Source organism: Nerophis lumbriciformis, linkage group LG26, assembly GCF_033978685.3.
Source record: "Nerophis lumbriciformis linkage group LG26, RoL_Nlum_v2.1, whole genome shotgun sequence".
Taxonomy (NCBI): Eukaryota; Metazoa; Chordata; class Actinopteri; order Syngnathiformes; family Syngnathidae; genus Nerophis; species Nerophis lumbriciformis.
In genome coordinates, this window is record NC_084573.2 from 40,503,438 (window position 1) to 40,527,421 (window position 23,984).

At 39.0% G+C, this 23,984-nt stretch overlaps 1 protein-coding gene across 1 annotated transcript in view; it reads right to left on the minus strand.

The window, feature by feature from the left end:
* LOC133623468 (uncharacterized) overlaps positions 1 to 23,984 on the minus strand; it is a 48,341-nt gene that overhangs the window by 12,506 nt on the left and 11,851 nt on the right. Inside the window, exons 3-6 of the mRNA XM_072916153.1 lie at positions 21,533 to 22,884; positions 18,215 to 18,368; positions 17,384 to 17,650; positions 7,836 to 9,406 (exon numbers count right to left, since the gene is read on the minus strand). Of these exons, the coding sequence (XP_072772254.1) occupies positions 7,836 to 9,406; positions 17,384 to 17,650; positions 18,215 to 18,368; positions 21,533 to 22,884 (3,344 nt within the window). The remainder of the gene's footprint in view (positions 1 to 7,835; positions 9,407 to 17,383; positions 17,651 to 18,214; positions 18,369 to 21,532; positions 22,885 to 23,984) is intronic.

Here is a 23,984-nt window from a genome sequence, read left to right on the forward strand (position 1 = left end):
GTGTACAAAATACAAAATAAAACACCGGGTTAATTTTCAAAATAAAATGCACTGTGTTTACGGCGGATCACATTTCTCTCACAGTAGAGGTTTAGATATAAAGTTTATAGTGACTTTGCTATTTCTGTGTGGGTTAACAAAATAATAATAATAATAACGATACTAAGAATAATGATAATGATGATGATAATAATAATAATAATAATAATAATAATAATAATAATAATAATAATAATAATAATCCATCCATCCATCCATCTTCTTCCGCTTATCCGAGGTCGGGTCGCGGGGGCAACAGCTTAAGCAGGGAAGCCCAGACTTCCCTCTCCCCAGCCACTTGGTCCAGCTCCTCCCGGGGGATCCCGAGGCGTTCCCAGGCCAGCCGGGAGACATAGTCTTCCCAACGTGTCCTGGGTCTTCCCCGTGGCCTCCTACCGGTCGGACGTGCCCTAAACACCTCCCTAGGGAGGCGTTCGGGTGGCATCCTGACCAGATGCCCGAACCACCTCATCTGGCTCCTCTCCATGTGGAGGAGCAGCGGCTTTACTTTGAGCTCCTCCCGGATGACAGAGCTTCTCACCCTATCTCTAAGGGAGAGCCCCGCCACCCGGCGGAGGAAACTCATTCCGGCCGCTTGTACCCGTGATCTTGTCCTTTCGGTCATAACCCAAAGCTCATGACCATAGGTGAGGATGGGAACGTAGATCGACCGGTAAATTGAGAGCTTTGCCTTCCGGCTCAGCTCCTTCTTCACCACAACGGATCGATACAGCGTCCGCATTACTGAAGACGCCGCACCGATCCGCCTGTCGATCTCACGATCCACTCTTCCCTCACTCGTGAACAAGACTCCGAGGTACTTGAACTCCTCCACTTGGGGCAGGGTCTCCTCCCCAACCCGAAGATGGCATTCCACCCTTTTCCAGGCGAGAACTATGGACTCGGACTTGGAGGTGCTGATTCTCATCCCATTATTATCATTATTATTATTATTATTAATAATAATAATAATAATTTCAGCATTCTGGGGATATAAGATGTAGGTTATCTGTTAGGAATATTACCATCTGTATTTAAACTTGATTCATGTTGATTATGCCTGCAGCACAATGCCAAAAAAAGAAAGGATACAGAAAAGGAAGGAGAAGGAGCGCCAGGAAGCAGCTAAGGGTAGCAGACCTCTTCATGCATGGCTAAAACCAAGTACTAGCACCAGAATTGAAGAAAGACCACAGACCTCAGAAAGTGTCACACCTGAGAGAGAGGCAGAGACCTTAGAAGCAACACCTGAGAGAAAAGAGGCTTTAGATGCAACTCCTGACACAGAGGAAGCCATAGAAATCCCGGTAAATGTTGGGGAGGAAGAATCCACAGGAAGGGAGGCAGATGATACTACTGCAGAGGAAGCCATAGATGAGGGGGAAGTTGAAGGAGATACAAGTGATGTAGGAGAAGAGGTCTTATCAAATATTGCAGTATAGTATAGTTGTATAGTTAGCTTCCTATTAGCAAATTTAATTTGACATTAATTTCCATATTGTGTAAAGGACCAAAAAAAAATTTCCTGCCCTTTTCTGACTTTGAGCCCCTGCCCCTCTATAATCATGTGCACGTCCCTGGCTACACGTATGACAAAAAGGCGTGTGCAAATCAGTGGTATTCAGTGAGGTAAGATGAATTAAATGCGCTGACAGTTCATTGCTCCTGCCAAATGAATTGCACTGAGTGGAGCGGATCACCACTCCAAGATGGCGGCCCCGCGTCTTGTCAGCGCCAGTAGGCAGTAGCACTCGATGCTGAGTCTACTTATAAGATGTCTATGCTGCCCCCCGCCCCCGTTACAACTATTTTATTGTATACTATTTACTTATTCTGTAAATAAAAGTAAACTTGTCCATTTTACATTTTCAAAACAAAGACATACAACTTATTTTCGTAAAAATATTCAAATATTTAACAATGTATTGAAACAACAGTAGCATTAGTATCATACTTGCCAACCTTGAGACCTCCAATTTCGGGTGGGGGATTGGGGGGTCGTGGTTAAGAGGGGAGGAGTATATTTACAGCTAGAATTCACTAAGTCAAGTATTTCGTATATATATATATATATATATATATATATATATATATATATATATATATATATATATATATATATATATACACACATACACACAGTATATATATATATATATATATATATATATATATATATATATATATATATACACACATACACACAGTATATATATATATATATATATATATATATATATATATATACACAGTATATATATATATATATATATATATATATATATACACAGTATATATATATATATATATATATATATATATATATATATATATATATATATATATATATATATATATATATATATATATATATATATATAATGTCTATTTTCTATTTCCTGCTGGATCTACTCTCTATTTTATGCTGCTGCTGTCACATATACTGTATATACTGTAATATTGTACATGGTCATTGGTATATATGTTATGGACATAATACAATATATCTGTATATATATTATTCTGTACACATATTATGTATATATTCGTATATATGTTAGATTTTTTTTATCACTATATTAGTTTATTTATACCTGCATTGTCCTTTCCATCCTTACACTTTCCATCATTGTAACTGAGCTACTGTGTTGAACAATTGCTTGTGGATCATTAAAGTTTGTCTAAGTCTAAGTCTAATAAATAAGAGAAATACTTGAATTTCAGTGTTCATTTATTTACACATATACACACACATAACACTCATCAACTCATTGTTGAGTTAAGGGTTGAATTGTCCATCCTTGTTCTATTCTCTGTCACTATTTTTCTAGCCATGCTGAACACCCTCTCTGATGATGCATTCTGCTTCGTCTCCTTGTTGTGTGCGCAGTTGTGCACTGCACTCTCTAAAAGCCCTAGATGTTATTGTCACATATGCATGTACAGTAGATGGCAGTATTGTCCTGTTTAAGAGTGTCACAACATTGCTGTTTACAGCAGACCAACTGCTTTATGGTAGACGAAAATGTGACTGCTGTTGTTGTGTGTTGTTGCCGCGCTGGGAGGACGTTAATGAAACTGCCTAACAATAAACCCACATAAGAAACCAAGAACTCGCCCTCCATCATTCTACAGTTATAACGTCATTGGCCAGGCACGCTGTTTATATTGTGGGAAAGCGGACGTGAAAACAGGCTGTCGACACGTCACTCAGGTCCGCCTGAATTTTGGGAGATTTTCGGGAGAAAATTTGTCCCGGGAGGTTTTCGGGAGAGGCGCTGTATTTCGGGAGTCTCCTGGAAAAACTGGGAGGGTTGGCAAAAAAAAGAAACAAAATAAACACTCATGATATTATTTTTGTCTTTGATGCTAATCGTTTTTATAATGTATTTTAGAATGTGGGAGGTTTTCATGTTCTTTTTAAATTTCCTTTGGCATTATGTGAGTGTGAATGTTGTCTGTCTATCTGTGTTGGCCCTGCAATGAGGTGGCGACTTGTCCAGGGTGTACCCCGCCTTCCGCCCGATTGTAGCTGAGATAGGCTCCAGCGCCCCCCACGACTCCGAAGGGATTAAGCGGTAGAAAATGGATGGATGGATGATTATATATATTTTATCTATATATCTATGCACAAAAAAAAAAAAAAAAAAAAAAAAAAAAATATATATATATATATATATACTACTACAGGTACTATAATATGCTATGTTTAAAATGGCCGGATGTCATACTTTTTTGTATTTTCATTTAACAAGAATACTAATAAAAATAGTAAATGGTTATACTAATAGAAGTAATAAAAGTAAAAACAACATATCTTTTTGATTCCTCTACAGCAGTGGTCCCCAGCCTTTTTGTAACTGCGGACCGGTCAACGCTTGAAAATTTGTCCCATTATTATTATTATTTTTTCATCATAAAAAAATACAATCATGTGTGTATATGTATATATATATATATATATCCACAACTGTATGTGGCAAAATGCAGCTCCACACTGCTGTCGCTTCAACATATCACTGGCACCAGGTGGATTATGAATTTCTTTTATTACAAAACAGTGCAGATTGTGAGACTGTGAGTCCACTTGGGTCACAGGATTCTCAGTTAGAAGGCTTCACAGTTCTGATGTTTGACATAATAAAACCACAGTTTCATTTTACAAACAACATGTTACATTTGAGTGTGATCGTATAGTGTTTAAACCAAATCTTCATACTAATTATTATATTCATTCTCTCAGTTGATTTCACCTGTACTGATATTGGTATACTTACATTTACAATAATCTTTTTTTTTAATATGCAAAATACACAGTAAATTGACAGTCACTACATTTTACAGGATGTCCCTGAACGCACCTCGCATCCAAAATGGCTGCTTCAAACCATGTGGTTGATAAACCAGGCTGCGGCCTAGCCAAGCTACCATTAGCATCATAATAATAATAATAATAATAATAGGTGAGGACAACCAAACAATCACAGTGGCATGAAATATAATGTTACCTGCAAAACAGTGCAAATTGTGAGACTGTGAGTCCACTTCTCTAAATAACACATCAACAATCACCAATTAGTTTACACAGTAAAAGTGTGTTATTGTCTTCAAAATATCACTCTAAGATACAGTTTTGGTCAATACCAATTAGCGAACCTTTTTATGTGTACGTTACAAAGTACTAATCAAAATATAAACAGTCAATATTCACTAATTAGTAATCAATCCCGGACAATGCAAAAACGTGTCTCACCAGTTAGAAGGCTTCACAGTTCTGAGCACTTCCTGCAGGTAACTGTACATACTACTTCCTGTAGGTAACTGTACATACTACTTCCTGTAGGTAACTGTACATACCACTTCTCGCCAGCAACACTTCATTCATACCACTTCTCGCCAGCAACACTTCATTCATCATTTAATCAAGCCTAATGAACGTCTGTTTCTACACCGTTACACACACACACATATATATATATATATATATATATATATATGTATATATATATATATATATTTTAAGGGTGTGCCAAAACTGTCAGGTGCCCAGGGAAGAAACAAGAGAAAAGAAGAGGAGGAGAAACGAGAAAAGACAGAGGTAGCAGGTAGGTAACGTTAGCCTACATGAAATTATTTGTCTGTTACAGAATGTGATAGTAACCTGGCTTTTTAGCATTAAGCTAATGTAACATGATTCGGCAATTGCTAATCAATAAATAGCTAGTTCTGTTTTAACGTCGGGTTAATATTGTGGAGGGGGCTAAATTGTTATGGAAAATAATAATGTAACGTTAGGTAATTACAGTACTCCCACCTTACATTCCTCAGGGACATTTGTATTAGATCTTTTAAGCAGGTGTTTTTTTGTTTACATTGTTATTGCCTTCTGGTTAGCTAATGTTTGCCCTGCAGGTAATAGTCACTTTTCCACCCCTTTATATATTAGGTATAGTTGTAAGTAAAAAAAAAAGGTCAAAGACAAAGCTATTCGGTTTCTTGTGAGTATATACACTTCACTGCCGATGTGGGGGGGCGCCACCTAAAATCTTGCCTAGGGCCGGGCCTGCCCACCAGATCCAACCGGTAGCGCTCCACCTCTCGCACCAGCTCAGGCTCCTTCCCCACCAGCGTAGAGACGTTCCATGTCCCGAAAGTCAGCCTCTGCTGCCTCGAATTGGTTCGCCCGGAGCCGCCACTTTCACTGCCATCCACTTGGCAGCGCACCCGACCCCACTGGTTCCGACCGCGGGTGGTGGGCCCACGTGGCGGAGAAGATGATGTGTCCACGTAGCTTCTTCGGGCTGTGCCCGACCGGGCTCCGTGGCTAGCCCGGCCACCAGGCGCTCGCTGGCGAGCCCTGCCTCTGGACCTAGCTCCGGAGGAGGGCCCCGGGCTTCCTCCGGGCCGGGTAACGCATCTTCTCTTTGTGTTTTTCATGGGGGGTATCGTAACCCTGATGGGGGGGGGGGGGGCATTCGGGTGCTACACCTTGCCCAAGGGTGACCCGGAACTATGTAAGGCAGGGGCGTTCAACTCCCTGAGGCTTAATACAAGCCCACATACCTCTCTCTCTCTCTCTCTCTCTCTCTCACTATATATATATATATAATGACAGAATTTAACAAAAAAATATTTGGTTTACATGACATGACTCTGGATATGTAAATATGGAATTTTCCTAGTAGACATAACAGTTTGACAGCATTCTCCAATGGAACATTCTGGAGAAACATCCTGGAGGAATTTGGATAGAAATGAGTTACAAAGGTACATTTTGTGAATAATTTCACTTCATTTGTGAATATTTATCTTTTATGCTCAGTCCATTTTGTTCCAAATTAATTTGAGAGACGTTGTCACCGCCTGCTGCCACCTTGTGGTTTGTATTGTCAGTTTTCCTCTTTTGGTGCAGTTGACCTTGTTCCTACATTTCTCCTTCCTCCTAGAGTTCCTGTGTTGCCCTTGTGGGCGGAGTTGTGGGACGTGCACAGCTGCTTCCAATTGACCCTAATGCTACTTCAGCAGCACCTTGACAGCTGGATGGCACTCGGCGATTCCACTCCACGCCAGTTGATTCTATGCTTCGAGTATTTTGCTACCTTGGCCATTCCCAGTGCCATCCATCTTGGTGTTGTTTTGTAGTGTGCACGTCTTGTAACTCCAAACCAAGTTGACTTTATTTTTGTATAAAAGTAGCTTTTGTTCTTTTTTCCACGACGCACATTTTGTCTTCTCTTTTTCGCACCGTCGCTTTTTGTTACCTCCTGTTTGGATTGTTTTTGTGAGTAGATTTCTGCAGTAAAAGAAGTGTTTTACTCAGCGTCCTGCGCATCCTTGGGTTCCTCTTTACTGTGTTGAACAGCACTCTGACAGAAGGAGTTTCTCCAAAACGCAACACCCTTTGGCGGACAAGTTTGTGATTCAAGGGTATACATATGAAATGAAAGGGACAAGTGGTAGAAAAAATGGATGGATGTACAGTAAAGCTCTGTGGGATGATGTACATTATTGACTTTTCCCTAACATTCCAAACTTTCCCATGTTTTCTGAAATGTATAATGTTTGAAGGATTCTAAAAAAGGGGGGAAAAAACAACTTTAAAAAAAAGTTGTCGTGTAGTTTTTTAATAAGAAATGTAGATTAACAACAAAACTATCCTTCATAACCTTCCACATATAATGTTGCCATTTTCTCTAATCTACATATTGCATAAAGGGGACATACATATACAACAATATTTACTGTATATTACAAAAGAGAGTAATACAGATAATTAAAAGAATGGATTATTGAGACCCAACAAATGATTAAAAAAGTCACACATTTTAAAAGTAAATGATCTTGTATAAAAGACAACTGCTCAAATGATGTATAAAGTAAATAATATGCTTCCAGAAGTGGTCCAGAAGATGTTTCAGATGTGAACCAGTAAATATGAACTAAGAGGGATTTATGTGTACTCAAAAGCAAAGGTATGAACACATGTAAAACAAATATGTACATCATATAAAGGAGTTCATCTATAACATCATTAATAATTAAAAATGATTTATAAATATCTCTATACACATTAAAAGTATTTGTAACATGTTTTGTCCTGTTTATTCACACTTTTACAGTCAAAGTGTTGTGTTCATTATTAAATAAAAGTACACAATGTTGTATATTAAAACATGTACTTGACTGAAAAAAGCAATAATCTAAAATATCTAATCTATAAATGTTAGCATCTATGTGCTGATGTTAGAAAGTCAAAGTGAAAGTTTTGACAGTTTATTTCAAATCCTGCATCTTCATTTGCTGCTGCTGTTCTCACCAGCACACTTGTGTTTCTTACACTGGTACTTAGAAGGGAATCTTTCACCACACACACTGCAACTCAACACCGTGTGTATTCTCATGTGTCTTTTCAAATGCGGACTTTGTACAAAACTTTTACGACATACTGAACATGTATAAGGTTTTTCTCCAGTGTGTGTACTCATGTGTGTTTTGAAATAGTCCCTTCGAGTAAAATCTTTACCGCAGATTGAACATGAAAATGGTTTTTCTCCAGTGTGTATTCTCATGTGTGTTTTGAAATGCTCCCTTCGAGTAAAATCTTTACCGCAGATTGAACATGAAAAAGGTTTTTCTCCAGTGTGTATTTTCATGTGTGATTTGAAATGCTCCTTTCGAGTAAAATCCTTTCCACAGATTGAACATGAAAAAGGCTTTTCTCCAGTGTGTGTTCTCATGTGTACTTTCAAATGTGGCCTATGTGTAAAATCTTTACCGCAGATTGAACATGAAAAAGGTTTTTCTCCAGTGTGTGTTCTCATGTGTACTTTTAAACTTTGGTTTATTATAAAACTTTTACCACATTCTGAGCAGGAAAAAGGTTTTTCTCCAGTGTGTATTCTCATGTGTACTTTCAAATGTTGCCTATGAGTTAAACCTTTACCGCAGATTGAACATGAAAACGGTTTTTCTCCAGTGTGTGTTCCCATGTGTGCTTTTAAACTTTGATTTGTTACAAAACTTTTACTACATTTTGAGCAGGAAAAAGGTTTTTCTCCAGTGTGTATTCTCATGTGTATTTTCAAATCGTGCCTATGAGTAAAATCTTTACCGCAGATTGTACATGAGAACGTTTTTTCTCCAGTGTGTGTTCTCATGTGTCTTTTCAAATAACTAGGATATTTAAAAGTTTTGTCACAGTGAGAACATGTGAAGTGTGTGTTGTCAGTGTGACATGTTGCATCATCTTTAGAGTGTTCATCATCAGTGTCAGGAGAGTGTGACGTTGTGTCCTCACTATCTGATAGTGGAGCTAAGAGCTTGTCTGCTTGTGATCCTCCACAGTGGTCTCCATCAGCTTCTGTTGTCATGTGTTGAGTTGAGCTGCTGCTTGGAGGCTCCGCCTCTCTCTCACCTTTGACCTCATCATCTTCACTCTTCACAGGGACACCAGTCACTGGCATCTTGGTGACATCAACCTCCTCCAGTCCTTCAACATGCTCTCCCTGCTGACTGATGCTGTGTTCCTCCTCTTCGTCCTTAATGTGAGGGCTCAGTGGGTCCTCCTCTTCCTCTTTAATGTGAAGGGTCAGTGTGTTCTCCTCTTCCTCTTTAATGTGAGGGATCAGTGGGTCCTCCTCTTCCTCTTTAATGTGAAGGGTCAGTGGGTTCTCCTCTTCCTCTTTAATGTGAGGGGTCAGTGTGCTTTCCTCTTCCTCTTTAATGTGAGGGCTTAGTGGATCCACCGCTTCCTTTTTAAAATGGGGGATCAGTGGGTGTTCCTCTTCCTTTTTAATGTGGGAGGGCTGTGGCTCCATCGTGAAGCTCCACTTCTGTAGCAAAGGGTGAAGATGTTCTTCACAGACGTCTGCAAGACAAACACACCATCTCTGCTCAGTCACACAATGCATTCAGTACTTTTACATGCACTTAGGACAAACAAGTTATCGTATGAACTGTCTTGAAATCTCGGTGACGCACAAACACGCTGCTCTTTACAACATTATTCACAGGAAAATAAAAACAAACCAGGACGACAGGACTTTTTACTATGGATAGACGATATGGTTTAAAATGGATTTAGCAACACATTATTTCATATAGAATTACTAATAGAAGCATTTTAAAACAGGCTACACAGGCTCCTAATTTAGTTGCTGAAATATGCAGTAAAATATTACATCATTTCCCGTATTATTTTCTCAAATAAAGTAACCAAATATTAACAGTAAATAAACAAGTACATTAATAATAGGGCTGAAACGACGCGTCGACGTCATCGGTTACGTAAATACGTCGAGGACGTTTTTGTTCGTCGACGCGTCGCATATTTACGTCACACTACCGTCATGGCGGAGCGCAAAGCAGACGATGCGAGCGGTGCGAGCGAGGGGAAAAAAGCACGCCAAAAGTCGTCAAAAGTGTGGGAGTATTTCAATAAACGGCCTAAGAAGAAACGCTACTTTTACTCCGCTACTTTTATCTACATTCAGCTCGCTACTCGCTACTAATTTGTATCGATCTGTTAATGCACGCTTTGTTTGTTTTGGTCTGTCAGACAGACCTTCATAGTGCCTGCGTTTCAACAAATACAGTCACTGGTGACGTTCACTCCGTTCCACCAATCAGATGCAGTCACTGGTGACGTTGGACCAATCAAACAGAGCCAGGTGGTCACATGACCTGACTTAAACAAGTGGAAAAACTTATTGGGGTGTTACCATTTAGTGGTCAATTGTACGGAATATGTACTGTACTGTGCAATCTACTAATACAAGTTCCAATCAATCAATCAAAAGTGTGAAGGAAAAAAGACCCTTTTTTTATTTCAACCGTAAAGACTGACTGCACAGTTCCTGTCTTCACAATAAAAGTCCCGCTCCATCGCGCCTGCGCTTTCAAAATAAGAGTCTCCGAAAGCCAGCGCAAACAAGCTAGCAAGCTACGGAGTTTGCCGCCAATGTATTTCTTGTAAAGTGTATAAAAACGAATATGGAAGGTGGACAAATAAGATGCCAAATAACAACCACTTTCATGTGGTATTAGACAGAAAGGAGGAACTTTTTTTCTCCTCCATTTGAAAACGTGGACGTTATCATCACTACTGTCTGATTACAACCAATGCAAGTCATCAGAATCAGGTAATACACCAACTTATATTCTTGTCTTCATGAAAGAAAGGAATCTATATGTGTTAAACATGCATGTATATTCATTAAAACACCTTTAACATGTAAACAAAAACGGCAAAATAAATAAATATAAATGATATACTGTATATATATATATATGTGTATATATATATATATATATATATATATATATATATATATATATGTGTGTGTGTGTGTGTGTGTGTGTGTGTGTATATATATATACATATATATATATATATATATATATATATATATATATATATATATATATATATATATATATATATATATATATGATATGTGTGTGTATGTTACTCAGTACTTGAGTAGTTTTTTCAACAACATACTTTTACTCAAGTAAATATTTGGGTGACTACTCCTTACTTTTACTTGAGTAATAAATCTCTAAAGTAACAGTACTCTTACTTGAGTACAATTTCTGGCTACTCTACCCACCTCTGCTAATAATGTTGTTGTATGCACACTGTGTCGAGCGGAAATGGCCTATCATAGCAGCACAACGGCAGCGTTCTTGCCATCACCATCAACTAGTCAATCGTCCGCGTGAGTATACGTTGTCATCATTACACAAAAACATGAATGTGTCATTTGTATCTGCGTTGTAAATTCATAAACTAAAGCACCGTTTCGCTGAGAGGAGCGTTTGGCGTGCCTGTTCAGTGTTTACAAAGACGCGCTCCTCTTTAACGCTAACGTTAATTAGTTGTGCAAATACCTTTTACAACATTAACAACTACGTATACTATGTACAAACGAACAATTAACTTTCACTTTAATCATACTATCATTGTTGTGTTATTAAGCAAAATAAGCAAAAGTTTTACTTTTGTTGAAATGTTTACACTGTTGTTACAGAATATTTCGTTTTGCACTTTTTTGTATTGGATGTTTATCTTTATTTTTGCACATTTGAGCAAATAAGCAATACTTTTACTTTTGTTGAAATGTTTACACTGTTGTTACAGAATATTTCCGTTTTGCACTTTTTTGAATTGGATGTTTATCTTTATTTTTGCACATTTTAAAGCAAAATAAGCAATACTTTTACTTTTGAAATGCTTATACTATTGCAGAATATTAAGATTTGCACTGGATGTTTACTTTTATATTTGCACATTAAAAGCAAATAAGCTACTTTTAATTTTGTTAAATGTTTACATTGTTACAGAATATTTTGTCATGTTGTTGTCAATGTTGACTGAGTGGCCATACTTTTTTTTTTTCATTTTAAATAAAAAAAAGTAATCGGTAAAAGGAAAAATAATCTATAGATTAATCGAAAAAATAATCTATAGATTAACCGATTAATCGAAAAATATAATCTATAGATTAATCGATAGAAAAATAATCGTTAGCTGCAGCCTTAATTAATAATAATTGTTTCGACAAAATAATACAATTAGAAATGACACAATATGTTACTGCATGTGTCAGATGCCAAATTAGGAGCTTTTGTAACCCGCTTTGAAATTATTCTATTATCATTCCTGTACCAAATGATATATGGTGACATATATTGTTATTAGGATATAGATTTGAGGTCATATCACCCATACCAAACATTGGTTCGCCGAGTCATTTTGTTTGGCCCACCAAATATATTTTTTCATTATATTCTTCAGATGTGTGTGTATGTTTAAAATGTGGTACTACTGTTCTACATCACGTGGAAGTGTCATGTCATGGGGTTGGTGTGCTTTCAACTAAGGGTGTGACGATACGGTCAGCTCACCAAAGGTTACTTGATATTGGCTTTAGGAGAACGAGACAATATTTGAATGGTCAACATGGTTCTTATATAGTATGTGTACTTCATGTGTATATGAATGTACTTTCCCTTGTGTGCTTAGTTTTACTGTAACTTCATTGTGGATAATATCTATAAACAACCTCAATTGTTTTTCATCTTTAATTTGAAGGACTGTTTACTTATCTGACAAATTCAAAGGAAACTGCACTTTTTAAAAAAATGTCACCTATCATTCACAATCCTCATGTAAGACATATGTTTTTCATTTTTATGAATACTAATTAGTAAATAAATGTGAGCAACAATCATCTAACATTGGAGTCAATGGGAGCTCCTCTATTAGACCCACAAAGTCCTCCAAATAACCATCCAAAAACTGCCAACAATACTCCATTTACATTTTGTGACCTGAATATTAAGCAAGTATTAGCAATATTGTTATTATAAGCGCTAACGTTAAGGACCTACTTTTAGCGGCGCATTGATCACAGAAGTAACTAGCTTATGTTGCTATATTGACATACTGAGCTGCTTTCTGGCCTCTAAGATGGTGAAAGATCATTCTAGATTATAAATCATGCTTCTCACTTATGTAGTAGAAGGTTGTGGACATAAACCGAGAACTTGGTCAACTTTGACTTCCAACTTAGACCTGGAGATGGCAAGAAAGACACAAAAATACGCTCTTTTGCACCCACCCTTTTTAACTCTTTGCAAGGATTAATTCTTCATCTAAACGGGAAGATATGAACATCCCATCAGTCGCCATCCCAGTGAGAGCAGACATTGTATGCTTAAAATGAGCAAGTTATGTAAATATGACATGTTATTAAGAATGTTACTACATTACATATATACTTACAGTGTGTATTTAAAATGTTGAAGGGGGTTTTAGGATGTTATTTAGAGCACTTTATAGGCAGAATAGAGCAATGACTCAATAGTTAGCTAACCTTTGCTAAGTTTATTTCTATAGAGGATGCATTAACTATTGACCTGCTCAGTGGCCTTGTGGTTAGAGTGTCTGCCCTGACACTGGAAAGTCAGGAGTTCAAACCCCGGCCGAGTCATACCAAAGACTATAAAAACGGGACCCATTGCCTCCTTGCTTGGCACTCAGCATCAAGGGTTGGGGGTTAAATCACCAAATGATTCCCAAGCGCAGCCACCGAGGAGCTTTTTAACTACCTCGGCAACCTCAGCTCCAGAAATAGGAGAGCCCACCACAGATTCCCCAGGCACTGCTTCCTCATATGAAGATGTGTTGGTGGGATTGAGGAGGTCTTCTAAGTATTCCCTCCACCGATCCACAACAGCCGCAGTCGAGGTCAGCAGCACACCATCCTCACCATACACGGTGTTGACAGTGCACTGCATCCCCCCCCCCGAGGCGGCGGATGGTGGTCCAGAATCGCTTCGAAGCCGTCCGGAAGTTGTTTTCCATGGCTTCCCCAAACTCCTCCAATGTCTGAGTTTTTGCCTCCGCGACCGCTGAGGCCGCACTTTGCTTGGCCTGTCAGTACCTGTCCGCTGCCTCAGGAGTCCTATGAGCCAAAAGGACCCGATAGGACTCTTTGTTCAGCTTGACGGCATCCCTCACTGCTGGTGTCCACCAACGGGTTCTAGGATTATCGCCACGACAGGCACCAACTACCTTGCGGCCACAGTTCCAATCAGCCGCCTCCATAATAGAGGCACGGACCATGGTCCACTCTGACTCAATATCCAGTGCCTCCCTCGTGACATGTTCAAAGTTCTTCCGGAGGTGGGAATTGAAACTCTCTCTGACAGGAGAGATTGCTAGGCATTCCCAGCAGACCCTCACAATGCGTTTGGGCCTGCCAGGTCTGTCCGGCATCCTCCCCCACCATCGCAGCCAGCTCACCACCAGGTGGTGATCGCTAGAAAGCTCCGCCCCTCTCTTCACCCGAGTGTCCAAAACATGAGACAGCAAATCCGATGACACAACTACAAAGTCAATCATGGAACTGCGGCCGAGGGTGTCCTGGTGCCAAGTGCACATATGGACACCCTTATGTTTGAACATGGTGTTTGTTATGGACAATCTGTGACGGGCACAAAAGTCCAATAACAAAGCACCACTTGGGTTCAGATCCGGGCGGCCATTCTTCCCAAGCACGTCTCTCCAGGTTTCACTGTTGTTGCCAACATGAGCGTTGAAGTCCCCCAGCAGAACAAGGGAATCACCTGAGGGAGCACTCTCCAGTACTCCCTCAAGGGAATCCAAAAAGAGTGGGTACTCTGAGCTGCTGTTTGGTGAGTAAGCACAAACAACAGTCAGGACTCGTCCCCCAACCCGAAGGCGGAGAGAAGTCCAACGTGCAGGCCTTGAGCTGGGGGGGGCAACAAGAATTGCCACCCCAGCCCGTCACCTCTCATTGCTTGCAACGCCAGAGTGGAAAAGAGTCCAGCCCCTCTCGAGAGAACTGCTTCCAGAGCCCTTGCTGTGCGTCGAAGTGAGTCCGGCTATATCTAGCGCACCAGCTCAGGCTGCTTCCCCCCCAGCGAGGTGACGTTCCACGTCCCGAGAGCTAGCTTATGTAGCCAAGGATCAGACCGCCAAGTGCCCTGCCTTCGGCTGCCGCCCAGCTCACACTGCACCCGACCTCTGTGACCCCTCCCATGAGTGGTGAGCCCATTGGAGGGGGGACCCACGTTGCCTCTTCGGGTCCTCGAGTAGCCCTTTTCATAAAGGTCTTTGAGTTTATATATATATATATATATATATATATATATATATATATATATATATTAGAGCTGCAACTAACGATTAATTTGATAATCGATTAATCTGTCGATTATTACTTCGATTAATCGATTAATAATCGGATAAAAGAGACAAACTACATTTCTATCCTTTCCAGTATTTTATTGAAAAAAAATCACAGCATACTGGCGCCATGTTCTTTCAACTTGCCAAATAAAACAAGGAAAATGTTACAAAAATGCACACTTTTGACACCCCTGCTATAGATAATAAAACATTAAATCTGATAAATGTATGGATAAACAGCAGAGCCTGACAACGCATGCGCGTTTATCATAACTCTCTCTCTCTCTCTGTCTCTGCCCCTCCCTCACCAATGCTGCTGTTTGTTTTGTTTTTAACCCCTTCTTAACCCTGAACGTATATTGAAAATACACGCAACCCTAACTCAAAATGCCGGACATTTGAGGCATTTAAGAAACACCGCTCGACAGGCCCCGCAAAAGAGGACATGTCCGGTGAAAAGAGGACGTATGGTCAGGAACTAGCCCGGTCGCTGCTAGTCCTCTTTTGCTAGCATGCTAGCAGCTAACGGGCTAGGATAGACTGACCAAACGTCCTCTTTTCACCGGACATGTCCTCTTTTGCGGAGCTGTCAGGGCGGAGTTTCATTCTGATTCTGATAAATGCCTCAAATGTCCGTCATTTTGAGTATTGTTTACACAACGTGCAGTACGCTACTTAATATGTTCGTGCCGAAATGGTTCGATACGAATACACGTACCGTTACACCCCTATTATGTTGATTATTGTTTCTCAGCTGTTTGTAAATGTTGCAGTTTATAAATAAAGGTTAAAAAAACAAAAAAAACAAAAAAACGTAGCCTCTGCGCATGCGTATAGCATAGATCCAACAAATCGATGACTAAATTAATCGCCAACTATTTGTGTAATCGATTTTAATCGATTAGTTGTTGCAGCCCTAATATATATACACACAAACACTCAATTTGACATACAAAATAACTATTATTTGTAAGAACAAGTTACAGTAATATAAAATACATATAAAAAAAATTATATATATATATATATATATATATATATATATATATATATATATATATATATATATATATATATACATGCTTATACATAATATGTATATTATGAATATTAAATTATATACACACATATAAACTATATGGGTAGATATTTGCTCCAAAAAGTGAATTATGAAGTGAAGTGAATTATATTTATATAGCGCTTTTCTCTAGTGACTCAAAGCACTTTACATAGTGAAAGCCAATATCTAAGTTACATTTAAAGCAGTGTGGGTGGCACTGGGAGCAGGTGGGTAAAGAGTCTTGCCCAAGGACACTTGTATCATCAGTAGGGATGTAAATCTTTAAGAATTTATTGATATGATACCCTAATCGATACTCCTTATCGATACTCTTATCGGTACTAAATGTAAGTGGAGAAATGAAAAAGTGAAAAAAGGCATTTTAAAGAGCATTCCTATTATCACAAGAGGTTGAACACCTCCAACATGATGTTGTGTAACATCTCAGAGCAGGGAAGTCTTTTATCAACAGCTGTTTATTTGAAGTCTTAAAGAAGTCAACTATGTGTGCAGTGCAAGGTGAAATGCAGTTATGTCATCTTCTTGTCAATAACACACACATCAAACTTCTGCGTGTTGTTGCTTCCTTATTTGTCATTATTCAAAGCTGATGTTAATGTGTAGCAGCGGCAGCTGAACTCCATGTGACAACGTGTCATAGTTACGTCAGTCAGCTGGAATTAAAAATACAAATAGTTGTGTCGTTAGTCCAGAATCTTCACGGTCCTCATGGACGACATAATCAGGAACTAGTACTAAAATAAAATGGTACTTGGTATACATCCCTAATCTTCACCACTAAACCTTTGAAATATGCTGACATGTGTGCTGCTGTGGGTAAATAAACAGTAGCCATATTGAATGTTTGCCTTCATTTGACCACGTGAGGTAAGGAGGACGGCCTCTAGGTCACATGGTTACACCCCAGCAATTACACTGTTGATGATTGATGAGCATTCATTTTTAAAAAGCAAGTACATCTCCATCTTTAGTCATAAATGTGGCCCCCGGATGAACATGTGTCACAAACATTGTATGAGATGATATGTGGATGTTGTGCTTACTTGGACTGTGATGAAGCTGTGAGGACTCAGGTGCTTTGTCTTCATGCTCTTCAGTCTTCACAGAGACAACAGTCAGTGGAAACTTGCTGACATCAGCCTCCTCCTGCCCTACAGGAAACTCTCCCTCCTCTTCCTCTTTACAATAAGGGGGCTGTAGATCCTCCTTGTCCCCTTTAAAGTGTGAGGGCTGTGGATCCTCTGAAGTGAAACTGTCCCCCTGCAGATGAGGGAGACATTCTTCTTGGTGTCCAATCAGCTGATGGATGTCTACAGGACACAAACAAAACACATTTGAACTCCTACATGCTAAATATTAAATTGTACATGAAATATAGGGCTGTGGCTATTGAACATTTCATTAATCAAGTGTTCTACTGGAAATGTTTTTGATTAATCGAGTAACTGGATAAAACATAATGTTGCTTGGTTAAAGACGAATTTAAACGACTAAAAGACATTTCACTTAATAATGAACGGCCAATTGGTTTGAGATGGTATGAGATCAAGATGTCATCTTTAGATCAGGCTTTGTTTTTTCCACAATCACTGCCACATTAAAAAGTTAAAGTACCAATGCTCTCTGGAATATTCCCCCGGTGACTGTGTGAGTTTTGTGTAAACATGTTGATACACATTGTTACAAACTGAGAGGAACATCAACCTCTCATAAATATTGTGTGTCTGAAACTGTCTCGTTTTTATGAACAACATAAAACAATCAGTGCATCATCCTCACATGACAATTCATCTTCCTATAGACAATATATTTAGGAATAGTGTTAATAATAAATCTAAAGTTAGTAAAGATGTGAGAGTAAGAAGTAAACAAACCTGTTGTGTGTAACACAACTTGATGTTTTTCATGTTGTCGCTCCTTCTCCTCTTTTGTTGGACAAAGTTCCTCCTCGTACTCTGCTATGGTTCTTTCGCACATTTTCACACAATCACAACACTTTACACTCACACTTGATCTCTGCTTAGCGATGTGTTTTCATCTCTCTTTGTTAGCAGCTAACAAGCTAAGCTAACTAGCACGCTAAGCTAGCTGGAGAAGCATCAAAGTGCGCTCAGACTAATATAACCGGATGCAAACAGTTATTATGACTCTATTTAATAGAGTGTAATAAAGGACATATATGTGTACATGGACGCACAGATTAAGAACACTGAACTGTGACGACTGCAATAACGTCTTCACCGTCAGACGCCATCTTGCTTTATCCTCGTCGTGTTTGGTTCGCGCGCAGTCTTGTCAGATCTCGCGAGAGAAAAAGTAAGCAGCTCTTTTCCCACCCCCGGTACAACTAATTGTTTTGATTGATTGATTGATTAATTGAACATTTATTAGTAGGTTGCACAGTGAAGTACATATTCCCTACAATTGACCACTAAATGGTAACACCCCAATAAGTTTGTACACTTGTTTAAGTCGGGGTCCACTTAATCAATTTATGGTCATTCATTTCAACATTCTGAAAATCAAAGTAAACTTGTCCATTTTACATTTTCAAAACAAAGACATACAACTTATTTTCGTAAAAATATTCAAATATTTAACAATGTATTGAAACAACAGTAGCATAAGGAAAGAAAAATAAGAAACAAAATAAATATTACACTCATGATATTATTTTTGTCTTTGATGCTAATCGTTTTTATAATGTATTTTAGAATGTGGGAGGTTTTCATGTTCTTTTTAAATTTCCTTTGGCTTTTTATATATATATATATATATATATATATATATATATATATATATATATATATATATATATATATATATATATATACAAACCCCGTTTCCATATGAGTTGGGAAATTGTGTTAGATGTAAATATAAACGGAATACAATGATTTGAAAATCCTTTTCAACCCATATTCAGTTGAATGCACTACAAAGACAACATATTTGATGTTCAAACTGATAAACTTTTTTGTTTTTGCAAATAATCATTAACTTTAGAATTTGATGCCAGCAACACGTGACAAAGTCGTTGGGAAAGGGCATGTTCACCACTGTGTTACATGGCCTTTCCTTTTAACAACACTCAGTAAACGTTTGGGAACTGAGGAGACACATTTTTGAAGCTTCTCAGGTGGAATTCATTCCCATTCTTGTTTTATCCATCCATCCATCCATTTTCTACCGCTTATTCCCTTTTGGGGTCGCGGGGGGCGCTGGAGCCTATCTCAGCTACAATCGGGCGGAAGGCGGGGTACACCCTGGACAAGTCGCCACCTCATCGCAGGGCCAACACAGATAGACAGACAACATTCACACTCACATTCACACACTAGGAACCATTTAGTGTTGCCAATCAACTTATCCCCAGGTGCATATCTTTGGAGGTGGGAGGGGCCTATCCCCAGGTGCATGTCTTTGGAAGTGGGAGGAAGCCGGAGTACCCGGAGGGAACCCACGCAGTCACGGGGAGAACATGCAAACTCCACACAGAAAGATCCCGAGCCCGGGATTGAACCCAAGACTACTCAGGACCTTCGTATTGTGAGGCAGATGCACTAACCCCTCTTCCACCGTGCCGCCCATTCTTGTTTTATGTACAGCTTAAATTGTTCAACAGTCCGGGGGTCTCCGGACTGTTGAATTTGGATAAAAGTGAGTTACAAAGGTAAACTTTTTGAATTATTTTACTTTATTTGTGATGATTTATCTCTTATGCTCAGTCCATTTTGTTCCCAAATTAATTTGAGAGAAGTTGCTGCCACCTTATGGTTTTTATGGTCAGTTTTCCTCTTTTGGTGCAGTTGACCTTGTTCTTACATTTCTCCTTCCTCCTAGAGTTCCTGTGTTGCCCTTGTGGGCGGAGTTGTGGGACGTGCACAGCTGCTTCCAATTGACCCTAATGCTACTTCAGCAGCACCTTGACAGCTGGATGGCACTCGGCGATTCCACTCCACGCCAGTTGATTCTATGCTTCAAGTATTTTGCTACCTTGGCCATTCCCAGTGCCATCCATCTTGGTGTTGTTTTGTAGTGTGCACATCTTGTAACTCCAAACCAAAGCTACTTATTTTTGTATATAAGTAGTTTTGTTTTTTTTCCCCCACAATGCACATTTTGTCTTCTCTTTTTCACACCGTCGCTTTTTGTTACCTCCTGTTTGGATTGTTTTTGTGAGTAGATTTCTGCAGTAAAAGAAGTGTTTTACTCAGCGTCCTGCGCATCCTTGGGTTCCTCTTTACTGTGTTGAACAGCACTCTGACAGAAGGAGTTTCTCCAAAACGCAACAACCTTTGGCGGACAAGTTTGTGATTAAAGGCTATACATATAAAATGAAAGGGACAAGTGGTAGAAAAAAATGGATGGATGTACAGTAAAGCTCTGTGGGATGATGTACATTTTTGACTTTTCCCTAACATTTCAAACTTTCCCATGTTTTCTGAAATTGATCATGTTTGAAGGATTCTAAAAAAGGGGGAAAAAACAACTTTAAAAAACAATTGTCATGTGTAGTTTTTTAATAACAAATGTAGATTAAAAACAAAACTATCCTTCATAACCTTCCACATATAATGTTGCCATTTTCTCTAATCTACATATTGCATAAAGGGACATACATATACAACAATATTCATATTACAAAAGAGAGTAAAAAAGATAATTAGTAGAATGGATTATAGAGACCCAACAAATAATTCATAAAGTCACACATTTTAAAATTGTATAAAAGACAACTGTTCTAATGATGTATAAAGTCAATAATAATATGCTTCCAGAAGTGGTCCAGAAGATGTTTCAGATGTGAACCAGTAAATATGAACTAAGAGGGATTTATGTGTACTCAAAAGCAAAGGTATGAACACATGTAAAACAAATATGTACATCATATAAAGGAGTTCATCTATAACATCATTAATAATTGAAAATGATTTCTAAATATCTCTATACACATAAAATGTAATTGTAACATGTTTTGTCCTGTTTATTCTCACCTTTACAGTCAAAGTGTTGTGTTCATTATTCAATAAAAGTACACAATGTTGTATATTAAAACATGTACTCGACTGAAAAAAAGCAATAATCTAAAATATCTAATCTATAAATGTTAGAATCTATGTGCTGATGTTGTTAGAAAGTCAAAGTGAAAGTTTTGACAGTTAATTTCAAATCCTGCATCTTCATTTGCTGCTGCTGTTCTCACCAGCACACTTGTGTTTCTTACACTGGTACTTAGAAGAGAATCTTTCACCACACACACTGCAACTCAACACTTTCTCATCTGTGTGTGTTCTCATGTGTCTTTTCAAATGCTGACTTTGTGTAAAACTTTTACGACATACTGAACATGTATAAGGTTTTTGTCCAGAGTGTGTTCTCATGTGATTTTTCAAATAGTGCCTTAGAGTAAAATCTTTACTGCAGATTGAACATGAAAAAGGTTGTTCTCCAGTGTGTATTCTCATGTGTATTTTTAAATAGTCCCTTCGAGTAAAATCTTTACCGCAGGTTGAACATGAAAAATGTTGTTCTCCAGTGTGTATTATCATGTGTGCTTTGAAATGGTGCTTTTGAGTAAAATCTTTACCGCAGATTGAACATGAAAAAGGTTTTTCTCCAGTGTGTGTTCTCATGTGTCTTTTCAAATGTTGACTATGAGTAAAATCTTTACCGCAGATTGAACATAAAAAAGGTTTTTCTCCAGTGTGTGTTCTCATGTGTTCTTTTAAACTTTGATTTCTTCCAAAACTTTTACCACATTCTGAGCAGGAAAAATGTTTTTCTCCAGTGTGTATTCTCAAATGTTGACTGTGAGTAAAGTCTTTACCGCAGATTGAACATAAAAAAGGTTTTTCTCCAGTGTGTGTTCTCATGTGTGCTTTTAAACTTTGATTTCTTACAAAACTTTTACCACATTCTGAACAGGAAAAAGGTTTTTCTCCCGTGTGTATTCTCATGTGTATTTTCAAATCGTGCTTTTGAATAAAAGAATTACCGCAGATTGAACATGAAAAAGGTTTTTCTCCAGTGTGTGTTCTCATGTGTCTTTTCAAAGTACTAGGAGATTTAAAAGTTTTGTCACAGTGAGAACATGTGAAGTGTGTGTTGTCAGTGTGACATGTTGCATCATCTTTAGAGTGTTCATCATCAGTGTCAGGAGAGTGTGACGTTGTGTCCTCACTATCTGATAGTGGAGCTAAGAGCTTGTCTGCTTGTGATCCTCCACAGTGGTCTCCATCAGCTTCTGTTGTCATGTGTTGAGTTGAGCTGCTGCTTGGAGGCTCCGCCTCTCTCTCACCTTTGACCTCATCATCTTCACTCTTCACAATCACATGGAACTCCTCCAACCATTCTTGACTGATGCTGTGTTCCTCCTCTTCCTCTTTAAAATGGGAGGTCAGTGGGTTATTTTCTTCCCTTTGCATTTGTAATGTATGTGGCGCCTCTTCTTCCTCCTTAATGTGGAAGGGCTGTGGCTCCTCCTTGTCCATCCTGAAGCTCCACTTGTGTTGCTCAGAGAGAAGATGTTCTTCACAGACGTCTGCAGGACACAAGACAAACATGCTTGAGAGGAATCCATCTTTGTTCAGTCACATGTTAGGATTTTACCAATTCTGATTTCATATTCAAATCTGCTTTACGATTCGGTTATTTGTGTATTAATTTTGCTTTCAAATTCGGTAAAAAGGAGAAGAAACAGGTCGATTAGCACCAACAGTGAGGTCTTAAGAGGCCCAGACCTTACGGTTACCCCATGGGGTGCCAGAGGGCCTTAAGCACATTATTCTGCTTTGAAAATATCTATAAAAAAACTAATATTTTTGGCTATAGATTAATAAGATACTACATGTTATCTTGTGGTATTACACAGAACTTTCCTCCAGAAGGTCTTATCTTTGTCCATGTGATGTCAGATGAAACCAAAAGTGAGCTGTTTGTCCACAATACCCAGCAATATGTTTGGAGGAGAAAAGGTGAGGCTTTTAATCCCAGGAACATCAAGCCCACCGTCAAGCATGGTGGTGGTAGTATTATGCTCTGGGCCTGTTTTGCTGCCAATGGAACTGCTGCTTTAAATGGGACAATGAAAAAGGAGGATTAGCTCCAAATTGTTCAGGACAATCTAAAATCATCAGCCCGGAGGTTGGGTCTTGGCGCAGTTGGGCGTTCCAACAGGACAATGACCCCAAACACACGTCAAAAGTGGTAAAGGAATGGCTAAATCAAGGTGTGGAAGCCCCTTGCTTCAGGGTTCTTCTGACCATCAGTTACTGACATGACATGGTTTGATACAAGGATTTATTTTGCAATAAATCTCTCTTGTCTTGCTTTTCAGCCATCGGGTTGTGTCTGTCTTTGCCTTCTTGCTCGAGCACATGAATGGCTTCCCCCAGAGTTGTCGTCTGTCTTGTTCTTGCTCTCGCTCTTACTCATGCCCGTGCGTCACCAACAACAACTACCTCTCTCCTTCCGGACTGCTGCCTTTAATAGAGCGACAGGTGATCAGACAAACACTCACAGCTGTGTCATCTACACGCCTGCCGATAATCTCCTGACACGCCCCGCTTCTCCACAGGCCATGCCACCCCGCACAAGGTTTTAGAATGGCCTTCCCAAAGTCCTGACTTAAACGTGTGGACA